This window comes from Plectrocnemia conspersa, unplaced genomic scaffold (genome assembly GCF_051122295.1).
Source record: "Plectrocnemia conspersa isolate PC_06_02 unplaced genomic scaffold, ASM5112229v1 ptg000008l, whole genome shotgun sequence".
NCBI lineage: Eukaryota > Metazoa > Arthropoda > Insecta > Trichoptera > Polycentropodidae > Plectrocnemia > Plectrocnemia conspersa.
In genome coordinates this window covers 19,110,162-19,131,782 of record NW_028277172.1, presented here as the reverse complement: position 1 = coordinate 19,131,782, position 21,621 = coordinate 19,110,162, and the positions used below count along the sequence as shown (strand labels likewise).

At 31.7% G+C, this 21,621-nt stretch overlaps 2 protein-coding genes across 3 annotated transcripts in view; both read right to left on the bottom strand.

The window, feature by feature from the left end:
* Positions 1–21,621, bottom strand: part of LOC148233277 (neuroligin-4, X-linked-like) — a 388,707-nt gene that overhangs the window by 108,913 nt on the left and 258,173 nt on the right. The gene's annotated exons all lie outside the window — the stretch shown is intronic.
* LOC148233278 (uncharacterized) lies at positions 18,623–20,618 on the bottom strand. The gene is made up of 2 exons (XM_088190276.1): positions 19,904–20,618; positions 18,623–19,831 (listed from the first exon to the last, which is right to left on the bottom strand). The coding sequence occupies exons 1-2, from the start codon at positions 20,509–20,511 to the stop codon at positions 19,264–19,266; spliced, it is 1,176 nt and encodes a 391-aa protein (XP_088046402.1). The 5' UTR covers positions 20,512–20,618; the 3' UTR covers positions 18,623–19,263.

Genomic DNA, 21,621 nt, shown 5'->3' with positions numbered 1-21,621 from the left:
CGACATTTTAATTATGCTTTATGTAAACCAAAAAAATTAAAACGATTGTCTTATTTCTACAAATTAATGAGCTAAAAAAAATATTACTAAATGACATTTTATTACTATAAAAAGTCACAAAATAGTTTCATAATTTTATTGCTGTTTTTATATAACACATTGATTGTTTAAATAAATAAAATAATCTTATTAAATCAACCAAAATAAAGTTTATCTCTAGATATTTATTTTATTAAGCTTTATCTAGTTCTATATCTTAAAAACTTAATATTCTAAATTTAGAATTACGCATTCAAGTGGATAAATTTATCTTTGGCCATTGCAGTTTACGAGCAATCTTGCCGATAGACGAGTCCTGGCATAATTACACTTAATTTTCCCTCGCAAATATTCCCTCCCATAATCGTTGTGGTAGTAAAATGTCCAGTTGTTAGGAGAGGTCCCTAGAGGCACTCTGGTAGGACTTAAGTGCTACCAGTAAGACTTTATTAGACAATTTGTATGTAAAATGTGTAAAAAAAATAAAAAAGTACGAAACGTAATTAAAACCGATAGAAAAATTTGCAAAAATTAATTGTGTGCCAACAATACTAACAATTTAACATAAACTATATATGTTTTATTCGTAAAATTGAAGTAACTTAACTTATTCCTTAAAAGTATATGTTATCAATAGACTTATAAATTTAGTTTTAGTATTAGCTCTGTTCGGTTAAGAAACTTGAATATTAAATGCAGTTTAAAAGTTTGTTTTAGTAAAAAAAGTCTCAAAAATACCTGATATTTTTTCTATTGAGTTAAACAGAGACACATATACGATTTTTTTCATGTATTTCTTCTCGCCATGCTTAATTAATATTTAAGTGAAAAATTCACTTCAGTGCTAACTTCACTATTATGGGTTGTGTGACACGTAGCGTAGGGCTATTTTCGTATAATAAAATTTTCAATATTAAAAATGTGAAAGTATTTTTTATTGTGAGTCATTTTTTAAATTCAGATTTAAAACATTATACAATATATTTTCATAAATTTTTATGTGAGGAAAATGTTATTTTTAATTATTATTGCCAAATATTTTATGTACACGTACAGTGTGTGCATTTAATATAAATACGTAAGGTTCTCGTCGACTTGTATGCGTCTCGTATTCTGGTCATGGATTTTGGACATCGTAGCTTGACTAGGGTTGACGTGAAGAAGGAAGTAGTTGCTTTTTCTTCTCTTCTCAGTCTTTGATATGGGAATTTTTACCTAGTGCGGGTTCAAATGATCGTTAGCGACTTCTTGTCGGAAGTAAATTTTGAATGAAAGCGCTAATAGAAGTGAATTTTATGCGCTATATGTTCGCTTGTATACGTTTTGTCTGACTTAATGAGGAGTCTTGATTCGCCCACTCTCGATGCGACGGTTAATTACAAATTTTGGGGTGTAATAGAATTTGTTTATTTCCGCTAAGCTTATTACATGTTCGATTGTCTAAAAAAAGTGTAAAACCATGAGATATAACGGGAAAACATAAATATTTTAGCTATACTGTCACTATCAAGCCACTTACAATACCTTTAAGGGCCTCCCACGAACATCATCCCTGCGCCAGCTTCTCCACCGCCACTCAATAAAAATATCGCGCCATTTATCGTCTGTTGCAATTTTGATATATTCTAATAAAAAAGTAACTGGATTCCACTAAGCGTTTCACTAGCTACGAAGTCACACACTTAAAAGATTTAACATTCAAAAATACAATTTTTTTTGTATATTTTTAATAAAATGAAAAATAATAAATTTATTAGAGATAATGTTATTTAAAATCTAAAAATTATATTTTATTAGCACAAAAGCTAAAAGAAATCAAAGACCTAAATATATATTTATAAAACAGGCGTTGATTAATTATTGAAAGCCCTAGGTACAAATCCCATATAAACCCTAGCAATTTTAATTAATTAAGTGTCTGTAAGATTTTAATTAAAAATAAATATATTATTTTTATATCCAGCTTTTTTGGATTTCCTTATTCTCACGAATAAATTAAAATAAAATTAATCTATTTATGCATAGTAACATATATTGATTGTAAGCTATGATTATAGTTAATTACATTCGTATATAATCGTTGTTAATTTGTTATAGTTTTTTTGATAACTCGTTCGAGTTTAGTTTAAAATTATATACCTGATAGAATAAAATTTGTAATAAAACAATGATATATTATTGACGTGTACTTTTTAACTAAAAACAATCTTCATTGACACGTATGCACTTTGAAAAAATCTCATGGGAAGTGGGAGACGATCCAGAAGTAGGTCAAGTGACGATCTAGGCCGTGCAGTGTTGCCAAAAAAATAGTTTCAAATTAACATATATTATAATAAATATTATTAAAACTTTCAACTATTGATATAAATTGTAATCTGGTAAACATAGTAAAATGTACATTGATAACGCAATAATGTATTTACCATAAATCAAAACCTGTTTCAATGTTAAAAATTATCTAAGCGTTATCCATGGCTATATTACAATATATATACTACCAAACAAATAGTAAAATGGCTTAAGAAAACAGATTAAAAAAATAATTATGCTTTTAATTATAATTAGTAGTAATTAAATTATTCTTGCATAACCACCCTTGTACTACTACTTTCGTCGCGAAAATGGACTAACCCGAGTAAGTCCAACTTAATGGCGGCAAACGAAGAGGCTTGGCCACCGAGTTGAGGTTTCACGATTACAACATTTTCCCAATGATATCTCGGATAAAAGCCGACGAAAGCGTCTGGCGAAGGCAAACTTTTACCCTTGCAGACGTTTGATAACATTTTTGCAAATTGGTTCACGTTAACTGCGGCAATGAGTTTCCACCTTGCCGAGTGGGTTCATAAAGAACCCAATAAGGCTCCCACGGGCGAGCGGGCCCCTCCTTAACTTTTTGACAAAAAACGGTAATATTACTCAGTAATATAATAACCAGAAACCAGATTATGGTTGCTACTAATACACAAATAGGTATACGTGTGTACAAAAATCACGCGAGAGATTTTGTTTAAAGACGAGATAAAAATAATATCAATATATTTTTATTTTACTATTTAAACAGACACATCAATAACCATTGAAATTATCAATTTATTGTAATATAAATAACACACAGACATAACTAAAAGAAAGTACAATTGTAACAGTAAAAACGGATATCCTTTTCAGCATTTTTCATTATAAACGACACTTCTTCCTCTTTTTTATTATTCATTGCCATAAACAGAAACATGCAAGAGATGCAATTCAACAGCAATATCTCCTTATACACATTATTTTGAAAGCTTTAACATTATTCGTGTTTACATGTGTATGTATATATATATAATAAGATATTCCATTAAAAAAAATCTTATAATTTAAAATTAAATCCTAATTTAATAAATGGGTTTCTTCTATCAAATAATTGTATTGAACCGTCAATCATGCGTATACCTAATCAATTCTAAAATCAAATCAAATCAGATTGAATTCGTTATCGTATATAACCTCTTCATCCGTACATAGGTTATTCATTATACGAATCTGTGCTGATTCCAGCGCAGTTGCTACATTCTCATGTTAATCCACTGAATTAATTATTATCACTGATCGATTTGATTGAACTACAATTAAATATCCATACGAACATTTCACGGACACGTACATAGCAAATATCCTTTGTTCTGTATATTATCGACCGTGTGTGAGGTTTATTTTTAGGGAGGATTTTGTGATATGTGATTGTATGTGCGACAAAAAGAAAAGGGGAGATTGCAACGCTCCACGATTGGTCGGGGGGAGATCACGACCCCGGTCGACACTTAAAGGGTTAACGTCATTCTGGGAACACTCACAGACACTGATGGTTTTACGACGCAAAATACATCAAACGTTACACTGTATATTAAAATATATTTTAACAATGCACGTTTTGAAAATACATTATATAACATAATATTGTAAACTGTTTTTTAGTCAGGTAGATAAAACAAATTACTTAAAATCCTGATTACTACAAATACATTAAATATATTACGGTAAAAAGAAATGTGTTTTAAATTTATAAATATTTAAGATTAAACCATCTTGATTAAGTTGTACGCTTCTAGATAAATAAAATACGACGCTCTTTATTTATCTTATTTTATAAAGAGTAATCCAACTTTTAATTTAGCCTATCAATCAAAACGAAGAACGTAAACGTTTTATAAAGTTAAGCTTGAAAACGTACTTATATATATATATATATATTTTGAATGGTAAATAAAATGGGTATCTTACAAATAAAAAATATAATAATATATATTTATTTACGGTTACACCTTTATACTACAGACAAATTAAAAAAATATTATTTTAAACATTTTACTTTATAAAAAAAAATATCAAAAAGTGTAGTAAATTAGAAATTTATTATTAGGTTTACAAATAAATTTTATTGTGTCTGTTTTTCTATTAAGTAAATCAGTACTAAATTTATCAATTTAATGATAACATTTAGATCAATAATCGTTGCAGAAGCATTTTATTTTTGCTTAATATAAAATATTAGAAAAAATAAAACTCAATTATTTCTAAATCATAAAACGGCATTTATATTGAGTGTTGTCGAATATATGTACAAAAATGTAAATGCCGCTATTGAGTGCTAGATTTTGTTAGCAGCGTTACATTTTAAAATAGCAAGTATTGTAATTTGAAGAGTCTCTGCTGGCGTGTCATGTTGTATTATTGTCGGCAGTGATTCCGTGGAGCAGCTGGGATCTGTCGAGATTGTATCCATGCAGTGTCCTGGCATGTCTCTCCTGCCATGTCACATATTTTATGTTTTTGGGTCAACACAGCTGTGGCGAATTACATACGAGTGTTTGCGTTTTAAAATATAAATATTTGTTCAGCGTTTTGGGACAGATGTCCTATTACCGTGAAAAATATAATAACACCCTAAGTCACAGGGTACTTAGGGATATAAATATCGTCGCCTTGTAAAAAATATTACGCGTGCATTCAGCTTTGCTCTCAAAACGGCCGTTTCTAATCGGTTTTAGCAGCCAACGGCAAATTGTTTTAAAAAACTTCCTAACTTGTTGATCCTCGTTGAGTTCAACCATGAAGGGGCCGACTCGAATTTAAACCAGTAAAGATCACAGATGCCACCGCTTCTCTCTTCGCATCTACTGGTCCAGTTTGACGTCCGGAATCCAGAGCAAACCAATTAAGGAGTCGCCTTGACTTTACAGACGCACACAAATAAAACATTTCTTTGTAACTTAAGACATTTTTACAAAAAATCCTATTGCATTTTCATTTTTGAAATAAAAATTACAATGTTCATAATGTATCGTATAAGTACAAGCAACAGTATAGTATTATATAATATTTTTAGCAATTTAATCATCATTTTTATATTAATTATATTAATTATTTATATATTTACAATGATAATATATATTATAAAATAGTTATAATCCAAATATAATAATATTAATTTTAATAATTATATCACGTCACAATATATTCATAAAATCTTTAGTTAAGACCGGTAACTGTATTACCCTATATTACAAGTGACATTTTTACCATTATAAAGACATTTTCGATTACTCTTAGCGTGTAAAATGTCGATACCGAACCCGCATAATTTTTTTCATCTCAACCTAAACCGACAAGCACTTAATCTTGCGGTCGCACGTCATCAGTCAACCTGATTCGGACACGACGCGACACGTTTTCGATCATGTCAGGCCAAGAATCGGTGTAAACATGCACCGTCTGAATCCTGCCCTGGCACACCGGCACTAGCACCCGCATCGCTGCCGCCGTGATTTACTATGCGGAAGCGAATATCAAATATTCCATAAATCATACCAACAGTGGATATGTCTATGAATTGATAGATCGACGCGTGCGATGCTGCTGAGAAATTCGTTTTGTGCAAACAAGTTCCATTTCATATGCGCTGGTCGAACTTGGGCTTAAGCCGAGACTTGAGTGTGATGAACCGGCCTGCGGCGGATTAAGGGATATTCTGTAGAAAATTGATATTATATTTTTTCATTATTGTCTTTCATGGCTGATATATAGTCAGTTCTAAATATCTTTTTAAATTGCTATTTCTCTAACAAAATCAATAGTTTTACTTGAGAAATAATCATTCTACAATAGAACACGTGTTTGCAAAATATATTAATATCTTAAAAAATAAAGAAAATATTGCTCAGTCGTATTTTTAGAAAAAGTGTCACACAATAGATTACTTTTCAAAATTAAGAGACTGCTTCAACACAAAATCTTCTTAATAACCCAATCTTACCCAGGGCCGCCGAGAGCTAACCCGGGCCCTGGGAAAACGATGATTCCGGGCCTCATGTCAAAAATGGTATTTTATATATTTTTTACCATCGTGATATAATTTCATGAATATATAATAATAGGTACTATGCTACATATAAATATCAAAATTAGCCACCGTTGCGAAATATAATCTGAAATATTTAAATTAGGCATTAAAAATTATTAAAAATATCTACTCATAATTAGCCGTGTTTTTTTGCTGCTCAGTGTTGCCATATAGTAAATTTCCAATACAGGTCAAAAGCAATAAAATTGTGCCATATTTTAAAATATCTAAAAAACAACTGATCTATTTACAAAAATCTGAGTCGTTTTAAAAAGTAATTGAAAGAGAATATTTTTCATACATCAGCGACAAGTAGTTAAAATTGTGTTGCTTACTACGAAAATTGTAAGCTTAAAATAATAAGTTTTTGAGAGTTTTAATTATAAAACCTCAAATCCATATTTAAAATTTTCTTCACTATATTTTTTAATGTAAACTTAAAATTTGATTGTTCTGTATGTAATATTAATTATTTTTTATTTATGATTTGTATGAAAATAACTTGAAAATACACTAATAATATAATACATCGTTGTTGAACGACGGCGATACGTGGCACTTACATGCGTTTTTTAATTGGCTTGGCGCATAAATTGATTATTAAAAATTTAAAATACTTAGTTTTTATTGTAGCAATAAGCAAATAAGGTGTAATGATCTAATATCACTTATTTATTCAGCACTTTAATACGATATGCATACATTAATTAACATTTAAAGCTTTTATACGAAGGTATAAATAAAATATTAGAGCAATACTATGAGCATGAAACGTAAAATTATATCACTTTGCATATATTTTAGCTCATATTCCGTTTTATTTTTAATTTACAATATACATATATTGTGTTTTATCTGAGATAATCAGGAAAATTAATTTTTAATATTATAATAATAAAATAAAACATAGCAGTTATATCAGATTTGAATATTATATTGTTTTTCTCGTTTTAATGATCCATTAGATTTTTTTAATTAAAGCTATCACATATTAATTTGTAAGTTATTTTAATAATTAAAATAATTAAATACTGTTTATTTATGAATTTTAATTAATATTTTTGTACAATAATAATCGAGAAGTAAAAACTAATATTATTTTAAATTATGGATTATTAAAAATATTATTTTAAATAATTTATTTTTGAATGTGTAAATATTAAAATTTTACTAATAATCCTGTAAACATTTTTTAAATATATTGCTTTATTTACACAGCATCTTATTATTACATTATTCTCAACTAGCATTATTTATATTTTTAATTAAATATCGAAAATCGATTATTTTTTGATAAAAATTATAATTAAATTTTTTGTATTAATTATTTTACTCAATTAAAAATTTCGTAACAATTAGAAATATATTGTCTATAATTATTAATATATTGTGAATTATAAAAAAAAAAATAGTTATAAACTATTTGTCCTTTTATATACCATCGTCAATTTTAATGGCAAAATCTCTAATATAAATTTATAAATATTATTAGGAATTGGTATATGGATTTATATTTATAAAGATTTGGTAACTTAATTAGAAAAAAATAATTCAGTATAAAATAACTATACAAGCTTTAAGTAATGTAAATATAACTGCCGCAAAGTTACCCCAAAATATCTAAAACTTTTCTCCTGATAAAAACTGTTTTTAATAGATCTTGATTAATATGTAATGGATAATTAGTTTTCTAATCGATAAATAAAATAATTACAGTTTAATTGCTTAAAAATCAAGTGATTACATATTCAATTAATATAATTATTACTGTATGCATTTGTATATTTAAACTATGTTTTAAATTTTATCGCGTGGCAAAAATTAAAAACAAGACAAGATTATATATTTTATTACACGAGAAGCTACGGGTTTATTATTTTATAACTGTAATAATATAGAAATATTATTATTTGGACATTAAAGAAACGACAATAGGTACTCAAGATGTAAATATATATTTTTAATTAAAAAATGTAAATTAATTTCGACAATGGCAGAGACAAAAAGAGCGGGAGTCTCATTTAGCAGAATTGGCTAATAATTCGCGAGACTTTAGAACCCTCTCAAAAACATGTATTTAGGTATGTATATAGGTGTAGGTATTTTAGGGTATATATTTACTATATAATGAATTATAAATGAAAAATAAACAATACGACATAATTTTTTTCATTCATTATGGTAATGAGTCTATTTGACGATTACGATACCGACAGTTTCCTTGTCCCGTTTTCATACAAATCGATTTAATATGAAAATTTCACGTTGATAAAAGAAAATTGAATCTCGTTTTGATACTTTCAAAGTATCACTCTACTGCGAAGATATCAAAAGCGCGAGAATGGATTCGTTTAGTGCGAGCCAATGATTGATTTTATTGAGCAATTCGGATAAAGCCATCAGTTAAATTTAATTTGAGTGAATACAATGTTTTTCATATAATACATATCAATAATTATTTTGATTGTTAAGAAGTACTTATATTGAAAAAAAATCTAAATATTTATTTAAATTTAAGCATAAAATATTTTTTTAATTTTCCTTGTAATTGTAATAATTAACAACTTCATATTTTAAAGTGGATAGCTTTCTATTCATTATTAAATTTTACTCTGCAACTAGTTTATTTCAATTAGAACAAAGGTAGCTAGTGTAGGCTTTCATTCATTTGATTGTGAATAATGTTATCTTGCTTAAAAGTAAAGTTATTAGCTTCAACTTTTTACATATCATATATATGATATTTTCATTGGCGGTTAGATTATTATTACAAAAAAATACTCTTATGATTCGAATCTAAAATGGCTCGAATGAATAGGTTTTTTATGTTATAAAAATACAAGTATCCAATTTTAACCCCAGCCATTAAAACGCCTACAAGCCAATAGGCAATCGATTTTATTTAACTTTGACTGTTTTTTTACGCATAAAAACAATACGTGACCAGACAGCCAAACGCTTCGTTTATCTGTTTAACTTTTTTTTGGTTTACTTTTAACGATCGGCCCGAAACGTAAAATTACCGATAAAATTCGTATTGCGTCTAATTACAATTAGCTTTTGATAAAAACCTCTACCTCTTCGGAGAGCGTGGGAACGAGCACGTATCCGGTTACATTGTCCGGATGCTCAATTAGGGCACTAGCCCTGGGTCAAAATTTACATATCAGCTCGGCAGTTCCATAACGTCGTTGCGATGACGGAATGGTCACACTTTATGTTAATTGCCATTCTTCGTGTCCACTTGGCGAAGCACGCGACCGTGTGCCGTACAAAAAGGACGACCGTTTTGTGCGCTTTCATACTAATTGGTAGTTGTTCATGCTTAGCATAATGGAAGTGGTGTGCGGATCAGATAGCGTTGGCCTAATTGAATTTTAATGTTATGTATGTATACGCAATGTGCTTAATATGACAGTAATGTATGGTGTTTTTGTGTGATTTTTCCCAATTAGGTGGATTTTCAGGGTATGAGTAAATATATATGAAAGAAGTTTTACTTTGCTACAAACGTACATATAAATGTTGTGTATACAAAAATGTGCGTCTTCCCACATGACTTGTGTTAGATCCTTGTAGTTAATGCCGAAAACATCTTTGTCCGTCATTTAAGAAGCTAAGAAATCTGAGAGAAAAATCACTTGTATATTTGTAAAAATACTTGCATTATTGCAGATACGACGGTAATGTTTATGTGAGATTCGAAATTCGGAAAATAAATCTAGAAAATTTAACTATAAGGTATTTACGATGCAGGTAGGTAGCCAGTTATTGGTATTACTTATGAAGTGAAATATTTTTGTGATAAATTTAACTTATCAGATAAAGATTAATTTATAAATTATAAATTCATAAATTGAAGGGACGTTAGGAGGTTAATTTAAGAGCTCATTACTATAAAGTCGAGCATGAAGTCTAGTTATGTAGAGCTAATAGTAAATGTTTTTGGTCCACTAAAGCTTGTCAATAGTTATTTTAGATAGAATTGTATATCGTGGGAATTATATGTAACAATTCAGCAAGCGTTATTGATACAGCGACTGGCTTAAAAGTTTTGACAAATATTATACATATATTACAAATATACAAAATAAATTAAAACAATAAAAAAAAAAATCCCTAAGAATGCCAAAATTAAATTTAAGGTTACAGGTTCACAGCTTCGTACATATATTACAAATATACAAAATAAATTAAAACAATAAAAAAAAAAATCACTAAGAATGCCAAAATTAAATTTAAGGTTAGAGCTTCACTGCTTCGTAGCCAGTGAGACGCTTAGTGGAATCTAGTCAGAGTCTTATCAGATTTTATTACAAATGCGACAGACGATAAATGGCGAGATGTTTATCCGAGCGGTGGTGTAGAAAGTGGCGAGGAGATGATGTCCGTGGGAGGTCCTCAAAGTTATAGTAGGTGACGTGACAGCGACATTATAGCAAAAGTTTATCCTTCTCTGCTATGGTGGTGCTCGTATGTAAGAGTCCCTCTCGGGATGTGAGCGCCCATGTTGTTTGCGGGCGGCGTGTGTCTACTTGTGACTGCTTTTTTCTCATCTGAGTCCAGGTTTAAGTTTACTGACCAATTAAAATCATGCAGCGATCATCCACCCAATGGATGTAACATATAAATAGGTATACGCCTTTAGAAGGCGACATTTGCTTGATGGGCATTGTCCAAGGTCGTATACTGCAACAGGAATTTTGTGGATCTGGTGATTTAATATGTCCACGGCTGTTTTGCAATGATGAAATATTCTTTCAATGACGGAGAATATTTACAATAAGAACAAAACTCGTGTTATTTATGTGAATTTATGGTCGTGGACATACGTGTATGGTCGACACATAAAAAATTCCAAAATCACTTCAAAAAGATTGGAAAATAAATTATTATTTTTTTAGATGGGAAGAAATAGTAAAGCGTTATTTGTGATTAAATACAATAGTAAAAATAATATGCATAAAGTCTTTTATGAAGTTTGGTTTTAAGCTTTGTCAGTTTTAATAAATAAAAACCTATAATTTTTATGTACATATATCCTCGCAAAGAACTAATATTTTTTTTATTTTTTATATTTTTAATAAAATAGTATATTATAAATATTTATAAATATAATAGTGATCTGTTTATTGAATCCAACTGCATCTTATATTTTTTTGTACTCAAATAGTGACGTGAATTACCACACATTTGCACAACTAAAATTAAACACACGTACCACTCAGGTGTCCGAAAATGAAAAGCCCTATTAAGCTGGTACCAAAGAGAATTTTAATTCTAGCAAAAGGGTTTTTATTCGGCTGTGCAAATGCCCCCTTAGCCTGGCCATTAGTACTTTTACGTTTGTTTTTATTGCGGCGCCGTACGCGGATAGAAAAGGCTTCGTTAGTAAATACTATTAAGTTTCAGTTAAAAGGTTCGTACTCCTCTTCCTTTATTTTTATATGATCATATAAAGCGTGCAATAAACCCTCACAAAAGATCGCAATCCGGCGCTCATTAAGCGGACAAAGCGTAAGACAGAATTCGTTATTCCCGTAACACATGTGGGATCTATTTTTGAACGTATATACCTTTATATATATACCTTTACGGTCGTTAAAATAATTACATCAGCATGTTACATTTAGAACATACTACAAATTAAAAAATATATTATTAAAACATTTTTGTAGATATTATATTACTATACGATAAATATATTTTACTATTTCAGAAAGTTTCTCTGAAAAATATATGTATATTAAAACAAAAGTGTGGGAAACATAAATATTTTTTTTTTGTATTTACAAAAATTTATTAAAAAATTAAAAATACAAATAAATACATACAATATCATTTAATACAAGTTCAATGCATCGTTATGTTGTGGGATTCAAAGGATCTGCTTAAGAAACCACTATATAGAATATTTACAAAAGAGCTAAATATAACGAGCTTTGGTTTGTCAATAACTACCTTTGAGTCTTAAATATTGTTTTTAAGAGTATGCAAAAGCAAATTGAACAATTGCACAAGGCAAGCAAAACTGCGTTTTTGCAATAGGAGCTAAAAGGTAGAAGGACAAGTGCCATCTAAAGACAGGTATAAAAGCCCTGGCTCTAATTATATTTATAATCTAAATGATAATTTTTTTTATTTTTTAAAATATTATTATTTAATTTGGTTTATTCATAACAGCCTAGTTAAGTTATTAAAACTGGCAAAATTATTTTTAAATATGTTTTTAATATTAAATATGCTATTAAGTTATTTTTATATAGCAATTTAGTATAAAAAATATGTTATATAATTAAAAACGAGTTTATTATCGTGGCTGAAAAATGTTTTTCAATTTCAACATCGAAAGCAAACTAAGGGCCAGATGTTTCGCAGCACTTTCGCCGCCCTCGAAAACAAATGGGAAAGGAGTGAAACTTTTCGGCTAATTTTGCCTACTAAACCGCCCACCCACAAAGTTACCCATTTACTGATTTTTTTTCTCCTCACTCCAACTCTGTAAAAAGTGTTGTTTATACTTTTCGGATTTTCCCGGCGAAAATTAAATGATTAGCGATTGCGGCCTTTGTTTCCTCTGAATATTTTTTTCCAACCCATTTTTTCCCTCCCCACTAGTACGATTAAACAGCAGCCTTCGAAAAAAAGTGTTTCCCTTGAAGAATGCGGATAAGATCGCAACTTTCACCGAAGAAGGTTATTTAAACTTGGAGTAACAAAAATTTAATCTGCCCACAGAAAATATTACACTTCCCACGGGTATAGGTTTTTTTTGCACCGGCCGTAATGTTTCTTTTACAACCAAGAGTGAATTATTATGTAGATGCAGCGTGTTCAAGTGTTTCGAAGAGTTATTTGGCATTTCCTTTGTAGTGTACTAGATATGGTGTTATACAATATAAAACTATTACATAAAAATCGTCTAAAAATAGTCAAGATTCATGGTATAAGAGTTTAGTCGTAAGCTGTTTTATTTACGCTTATTTCTTTCAGATAAATAATGATTATTTCGGTCAAGGGACCCATTGAAAAGTTGGTCATGAATAAATTTGCAATATTCCAAATTTATGCTCTCTTTAGACGCATGTGCTACTTTATATTGTAATATTAATTGCTCTACCCGTTTTATCTTCTCGCTGTGGACGTAAGTAATTGAAAACATCAATGGACCTTAAGAGCAATTTATATGGAAATTGTTTCCTAAATAAATACAAATTACATAAATGAGACAAAAAGTTTATTCTACAAAACGTCGATTTTAAAAACAATATATTTATAAACTGCACTAAAATGTATGGAGTAGTAAGATACATTAAGTCAATCTGTAAGGTATCATAATTAAGTGCCTTTAGATTTAAATATATAATATATAAAACAAAGGGAGATTAGAAAAAAAATGAAACAAAGCTAGTTAAACTATAATTTATTAGTGATATTAACATTTTTGCTAATACCTCAATTTCAGAAACGTTATGATTACAGTATTTTAGCTAAATCTATATTATTTCTAATGTGAAGTTGGCTCAGTAATAAAAGAGTGGTGAAATGATGTCGTAAAGTTAAAGCAGATAAGAGTTTTGAAATTGGTGGCCAATGTGTGACTTTAGAAGCCGGAAAGCTTTAAACATGTCATTATACAAAATATATAATTTGGAATGTACAAAAATTGTGTACATTTTAAATTATATATTTGTGTACAAAAATTAAATTGGCAATTCTGAGAGTTTGTCCATTATTTATAGGATATGTTACTTATATATTAATAATATTTAAAGGAAACTTGCACGAATAAGAAATAACGAAAATTGCAAGCTAATCGTATTATTGGTGGTAATTCCACCTCAAATTCAACCCTTTGTGTACGTTAATATTTTAAAGATGACCTTTAAAGTACGTTAGCTAACCGTATTTTTCTGGACGAGTTTTAAAACTAACTTGAGGGTTTTTTCAAATTGAATTACAAAAAATACCGTGAGACTAAAGTTATTACTTATTAAAAACGCCATAAACTAATGCTTTTGTGAAGCCATTGTTATTTATACCGTACCAAATAATAGACACATTAGCAATAAGCATATTTAAATCCCTTACAACTGCCATTAGGCACCATCTGTATTTTTTTTGTATTACAATATCAAAAGAGAGCACGTCGGGATTGGAATTATCAAGTTGCTAGATTGCTAGATTGCCAATATGTTTGATCTTTACTGCACAAAAATTATTTTTTAAATTATAAAACAGACAAAATAATAATAAATTTAACTTTACCCTCAAGTTGACGTTGTAATGAAAAGTGGGCGAGCACTAAGCCTCTCTAAGATAGACTAAATTAAAACGCTTACACAGCGCCTTTATATATACTTTTATTCAAAACTTGCTTTTGACAATATTTCAGGATCTTAGCGTATTTTGTTAAGTCGAAGTTTCTTGTTATTTAATTTAATATGATGTGCTAAAATTATTAAGTGTTGTCCATGAGTGCGTCCGGCTGCAAGCATCTGCAAAGCGGGTTTGCTCTGAATTCCGAACAATCTGGCCCAGTGGATGCGAAGAGAGAAGCTGCAGCTTTTGTGATCTTCACTGGTCTAAAGTTAAGTTAAATTTTTCTTGTAGTCTAAGTTGAAGAGCTCTTAAAAAACTTGAATTTCGAAGTGAATGTTCAAAGTTGGATTCCAGTGGTGTGGTTTGGTTTCCCGTATTCAAGTAGATTTTGTTGTCCATTTTTTTACGGTAAAATAAGAAATTACAGATTAGTGGTAAATTTTTTTTTTAATTTCGGTTTCCCGATGAACAAATTACAAACGGCCGTTTTAAGAATAAACCCAAACGCATGGGTTAAATATTCTGAAGGCAACAGATATTTTTATTATTTTTTTATTTATAGCGCGTACTTTGTGACTTAAGCCGTAAAGAGTTTTCAAACAGTTGTGTCGCATTTACCCGGTTACCCTGACACATGGATCAAAACAGTTTAAAGAGTTTTCGTGATAATTTTTGGCTATTGATGGTAATTAATGGCTTTTAAAAGTGTACGTGGCTATTGTATCGCAGAACTCTCATGCTTACTGTTAAGTCAAATCATCGTTATTTAGTGTCACTCACTAAATAAATATCAGTGGCAATGGATAAGCTCTACTGAATTCTTCGTCGTAGACAATAACTTTAACAATAACCCTTAGAAATCCTAATACTACAATATTGTTTCGATGGACAATATCTTTCAATGATCAAACTCAAGTGTCACTGACCCTTATAAATAAATATTTGGCTATAAAAAAAGTAGAAATTTTTAGGAATAATAAATCAATAGATGTCCATACTTTGCTTATAAAATTAAAAGTTAATCAAAAAAATAAATCGTTGAATATATGTATATAAAATTTTAGCTTAAGTAGACTTTCTTTTTAGCAACGCTGATTTGCGCAAATAGCTTTCAAACCTTGAGGTAAGATTTATTTTTCAGTGTAATATTTTGCCTATACTGTATTGCTCAATAAAATATTAATTAATCACACTTATTGAAACGTATTTTACGAGATTAGTAGTGTCCTTGATGTATATATAAATCAATATTTGGCAATCTAATGAATAGAAAGATTTCCCGAACTGATAAAGCTACTGATCTATTTGGGTCTCTGGATCTAGGGTCCAGTTAAGGGTTACATTTCCTCTTTCACACCAAAGCGCGTTTATTACATTTATTTTCCTTCCTACGTCCATCTCATTTGATTAATTACATGGGCACGCGTATTTTTTGCATTTACTCATATATTTTTTTCCTTTTTGATTGTTTTTTTTTTTTTTATAAAAGTTTATTTCTTAAATAGACATAGGTAAAATAGCATACAGATATATTAAATGCACAATACTGGTTCATAACCATTTACATTGTTTACAAATTGTTAAGTTATACAATAACATAAAAAGAATAATAAATTATACGAGAATATACTAAATTAAAGGAAAAATACATAAAACCTTTTACAAATTTAAAAAAACTCCAAAAAAAAAAAAAAAAAAAATTTTGGAAAAGAATGAAGCAGATGAGAAAAACAAATTATACAAAATACATAATATACAAAATAAAACACATACAAAGGTAAATAAACCTAGCCCTGTAGACCTGAAACTGATGACACTGTGATGAGCTTAACTGCATCAAAGCAATATGTGCTTAGGCATTTTATGTTTGTATTTAAATTTAAGTTTTGCTTTGTCGTAATCACCGATTCTTGAAATTAGTGGGTTTGCGTGGTCTCGCGAGATTTTTTTATAGTATTTTTCGGTTTGATAATAACAGTATTCTTTAATGGTAGGAATTAAATGTTTGGTGTGGAGTTTTTTAAGGTTAGTATAAAACGGTGTATTATAAATTATTTTTATGGCTTTATTTTGAATTACTTGAAGTTTATTAAAATTACTATTACTCGCGTTACTCCACACTGAACAAGCGTAAGTTAAAACAGGTCTGATTAATTGTCTATAGACTAGAATTTTATTTTTTATTGTAAGCGCACTTTTTCTATTAAATATTGATTTTAGAGCCGCAATGGCGCCGAGCCCTTTCGACCGGAGTTCAGTTATATGTTTATTGAATTTTAGTCTGGAGTCCAGGTGTATACCCAGATATTTAACGCTCGCTCTCCATTCAATGTTATGCCCTTGTTCACTTTTAATGGGTGCAGGCAAGGGTCGTCTACGTTTAGTGAATATTATTGCTTCTGTTTTGTCTTGATTAATTTTAATTCTCCATTTCATAAAATATTTTTTTAAGTTTTCAAGGGATTTTTGAAGTTTAACTGCAATAGGTTTAAGACCATAAGAACTAGTAAGGATTGCAGTGTCGTCAGCGTACATTGAGAGTTTAGTATTTTTTAACATTGGAATATCATTAGTATATAGAATGAAGAGAAACGGGCCAAGTATACTTCCTTGAGGAACACCAGCTGGTATTTTACGCGGTGTCGAAAATGTATTATTTAGCGAAACAACATAGCTTCGATTCTTCAGGTAAGACCGTAACATGTGAATAATGTAATAGGGAGTTTCATATTTTAAAAGTTTATACATTAATCCATCATGCCATACTGTATCAAAAGCCTTTTCCATATCTAATAATAAAAGACCAGAACTTTTTTTTCATATTAAAATCGGCAGATATGTGCTCTGTTAATCTATTAAGTTGATGCGTAGTCGAGTGATTTTCGCGGAAACCAAATTGCTCATTAATGAGTTTGCTATTAAGAGATTCCTTTAATCGAGATAATATAATTTTTTCAAATAATTTGCTAAATGAGGGAAGTAAACTTATCGGGCGGTAGTTAATTGGTATGTTATCTGCTTTGCCAGGTTTTTTTATCGGATGAATTTTTGCCGTTTTCCAGATTATTGGGAAATATCCAAAAGATAAGCATGAATTAAAAATGTTATTTAAGTACTTAAAGCAAACAAAAGGAAGGTTTTTAATCAATATATTCTCTAATTTATCTATACCTGGAGCCTTTCTATTTGATAATCGTTTAACAATACTAAGAATTTCTGATATGCCGACTTGGTTAATGGATTTTTTATCTATTGGAGTTTTACTAATATCTTTAATTGCCCGGTCTACTTTATTTTGGGTTTTTTGGTCAATGTAATTTTGCGTAAGTTGATAAGATGTAGAAAATGTCTCAGCTAAAATCTCGACCTTCTCCTGAGTCGTGTTAGCTACGTTGTTTCCGGTTTTTAAAGGTGGTATATTTGAGTTTTTATTTTTAAGCGATTTCGTCATTCTCCATAAGGAATTATCTCCCGGTTTCAAAGCTTTTAGTTTACGCGACCACGAAGCGTTTTTGATGTTTTGAATTTGAACGCGAATTTCATCAGTTAGTTTGTTAATTAGAGTTTTAAGTTGGGGCGATTTATTTTTGTGCCATTGCTTTCTCATATTATTTTTAATTTTAATACGTTTAATTATTTCTGGGGTGAGTTCTATGTTATTCCAAATATTTTTACGCGACGGAATTGATGATATTTTGGCCTGCTCGATCACGGATGTTAAGTAATGAATATCATCGTCAATAGTTTTAGTGTCATTTGAGGTATAATTCTGTCGTTTAATCAATACCCGAGACTCTACTATGCTTCTGAATCGCTTCCAATCAGCCTTTGCATAATTGAAAACGACCTCAGACACCATCTTGACCTCACCGTCCAACGTAAAGAATACTGGAAGGTGGTCCGAGGACAGAGCCTGGATGCAGTGCATGTTTGAAATCCGGGAATTACCCTTGACCAACGTTATGTCCAGAATTGACGGAGTCGTGTGGTTGGTAGGATAATGCGTTGGGGATTTCGGAAAATTTACAGTAGTGTCCGTATCGTGTAAATAATCAAATATTAATTTACCGGATCGATTCGCACCGGGGCAATCCCAATGCATGTGTCTCGCGTTAAAGTCTCCAGTTAATATCACGGATTCTCCAAGACGAAACACATCATCAAGGTCACCTCGAAGCAACCTGTCACCGGGAGAATTATACCCCGCGACAATTATTATTAATTTATTATCGTGTTTAATTTGTATCGCGACAGTTTCAAGATTAGTCGTGTTTGTTGTAATGCGCGCGTGTTTAATTGATTTTTTTACAAATATCGCGACCCCTCCGCCTGGCCTTGAGAGACGGTCCCTCCGGAGGCAGACAAAGTTCGGTATAAAAACGTTGACGTGTGGTTTGAGGTAAGATTCGGTGATTACGACAATATCAATTTTGTACTCACTGATCAGCAGTTCCAGTTCTCCAGTTTTATTTCGGAATCCGCGTGAATTCCACGTCAAAACGTTGAGCCCCACCTTAGAAGAGCACATCGAGATATTCGACCATCATCAAGGCGATCTCCATTTTGCTGGCACACTTTCCAGCCTTGGTCCTGATTTCTTGAAGGACGAGCAACATCCTGCGTAGCTCTGAAGTTGGCATTGTGTCTGAGAGGGGCTCCTCAGGCTGCCTGGTTTGGGGACGTTGTGGCGCCTTGTTTATTGGTGCTGGTGCGGCGCCAACCTGGGCGTTCCATGAAGTGGCTGATGAGATCACTGCTGGGGTGGTTGAGGTTTTTACCAACGCTGGTTTCGTTGGTTTCAGTGCAGGAAATTGCGCTTGCTCGAGGTTGAATATGTTGTTCGGCTGCGACGAGTGAACAGTGGGAGTCGGTCTCTGTTGTCTCTTCTGAGTTTTCTGTAGGTATTCTAACCTACGAGGGCACTCCTTAAAATTGGCCGGATGGTCTCCTCCACAACCAGTGCAGATGGCGGGTGCTTCTCGGTCCTTCTTAGAGCACTCGTTCGTGGCGTGGTTTCCGGGGCATTTGACGCACCTGGGAGCTCGTTGACAATTTCTTGCAGCGTGGCCGAATTGTTGACACCTGAAACATTGCGTTAAATGCAACTTATTACGCTTGTACTTTTCAAGCGTGGCCTTGGTGAAGCAAACGTACCGGATGCTTCTTATAGTGCTCGTTGTTGTATTAGCCGGAAACTGGACAAGGTAGAGCCTGGAGTCTCCTTGTTTCTCGGTCTTGGTCTTCATTGCCGTCACCTTGACGACGCTAAGTCCTTGACGTTCGAGATCTGCGGCAATGTCTTCGGTGGGGACCTCTGGGAGCCCTCTCAGCACGGATTTCACTGTTTTATCGTCGTCGGCGGTGAATGTGTGAAAGGCGCGTTGGCCCTTCAGTCCATCCATTAACAACGCGCGTGCTTCAAACGACGCGCAAAGTACTGACACATTGCCACTTCCCGTGTATCGCAACGAGAAGTTCGATGTTTTTGTGATCGACTTAATTAAGTCGATCGTCTGGAGGTGTGTTCCCGTGATCTCTACGATCACAGGCGGTATCCTCTGCTGCTTCCTTTCGATCACTTCGGGAAGCTTTTCATACCTGTTTTGGCTCGTGGTCGGAGGCATCTTAGCATCCTGGGAAACTTTCGATGTCTTTTTGGGTACCTGCCACTCGTGGTCTGGCAGGCCTGAAGTTGATTGTGAGGCGTTTAGGTACGCCTTCAACGTTCCAAGAGAACGCTTGCGCGTCTGCGCCTTCTTCATGGCGCTGTCTTTGTAGCTAATTGCAGTGGGCGTGTCTATCGTTGCAGAACGGTAGCGGGGGTGTCCTTCGTACGATAACGGAGCGAAGCGCGAATGCGACCGCTCGCGTCAACAGCACAGAGTCCTTTTTTTTTTTTTTATTGTTAATTTTATTTTTTAATATTAATATTAGAAAAAAATGTGATGGAAAAGGCAGTGAAGCACAAGTTCTATAATAGTATATATATATAATATTTATAGCTAAGCATGTTCTTAAACAACAAAAAATTGTGACGAATAAGCAATTGAAACTTGTTACAAAGAGGGAAAGTTATTTTTAAATTAACATATAAAACATAGTGTGTGTTTGAACTTCGCTCGTGCGTATGTTTGTCTAGGTTTCGCTTCCTGCATTCAAAGGTTAACGGCGACAGGTCGTAAAGCGGGCTGTTAAACGGCTCATCAAACGGAAGCTAATAAAAAAAACTAGGCCGTTTCTCTCCGGTTTTGTTTGTTACACAACCGTTTAGATAAGATGGCGAATGGCTTGCGATAAAAGCAATCGCGGTAATCCTCCGTCGCCATTCGTTTCTCTTAATGTACCCCCGCCCCTCTGTCTGGCACCTGTACTTTTTTGAATCACACAGTTTTGTGGAAATCGCAATTTGTGATTTTTAACTTGGTACTTCTTCTACCTATGTTGACATAAAAAATAATTTGTATCAGCTCAATACACTTATTATTCAAAATTCATATTTATATATTCTAGAAAAGTTTGCAAAACTTGTGCTTGGTATAATTTATTTAAGATGTATGTAATCTGAGTGTAAAAGAATATATTTGAATCTTAACAAGAAAAAGAGATACGTAGATATGTAAAGCCGCATATTTTTGATAAAACCAAAATTTTAGAGGTGCTGGGTTTGTATTATCGACGCGAAGAAAGCGGTTGACGGTTGTGAAATTCGCCAGTTTTACGCGTCGACACTTTTACGAAAGAGCTTTATGCGCGAAAGCTCATGTGTATATCATTACTCTCGTTTTCGCCCTACGCGCTTTTCGACGTGGGATACCGTGAACATTTGCGTGGACGTTTTTATTGACGACGCTGAATCTGATAATCTAATATTT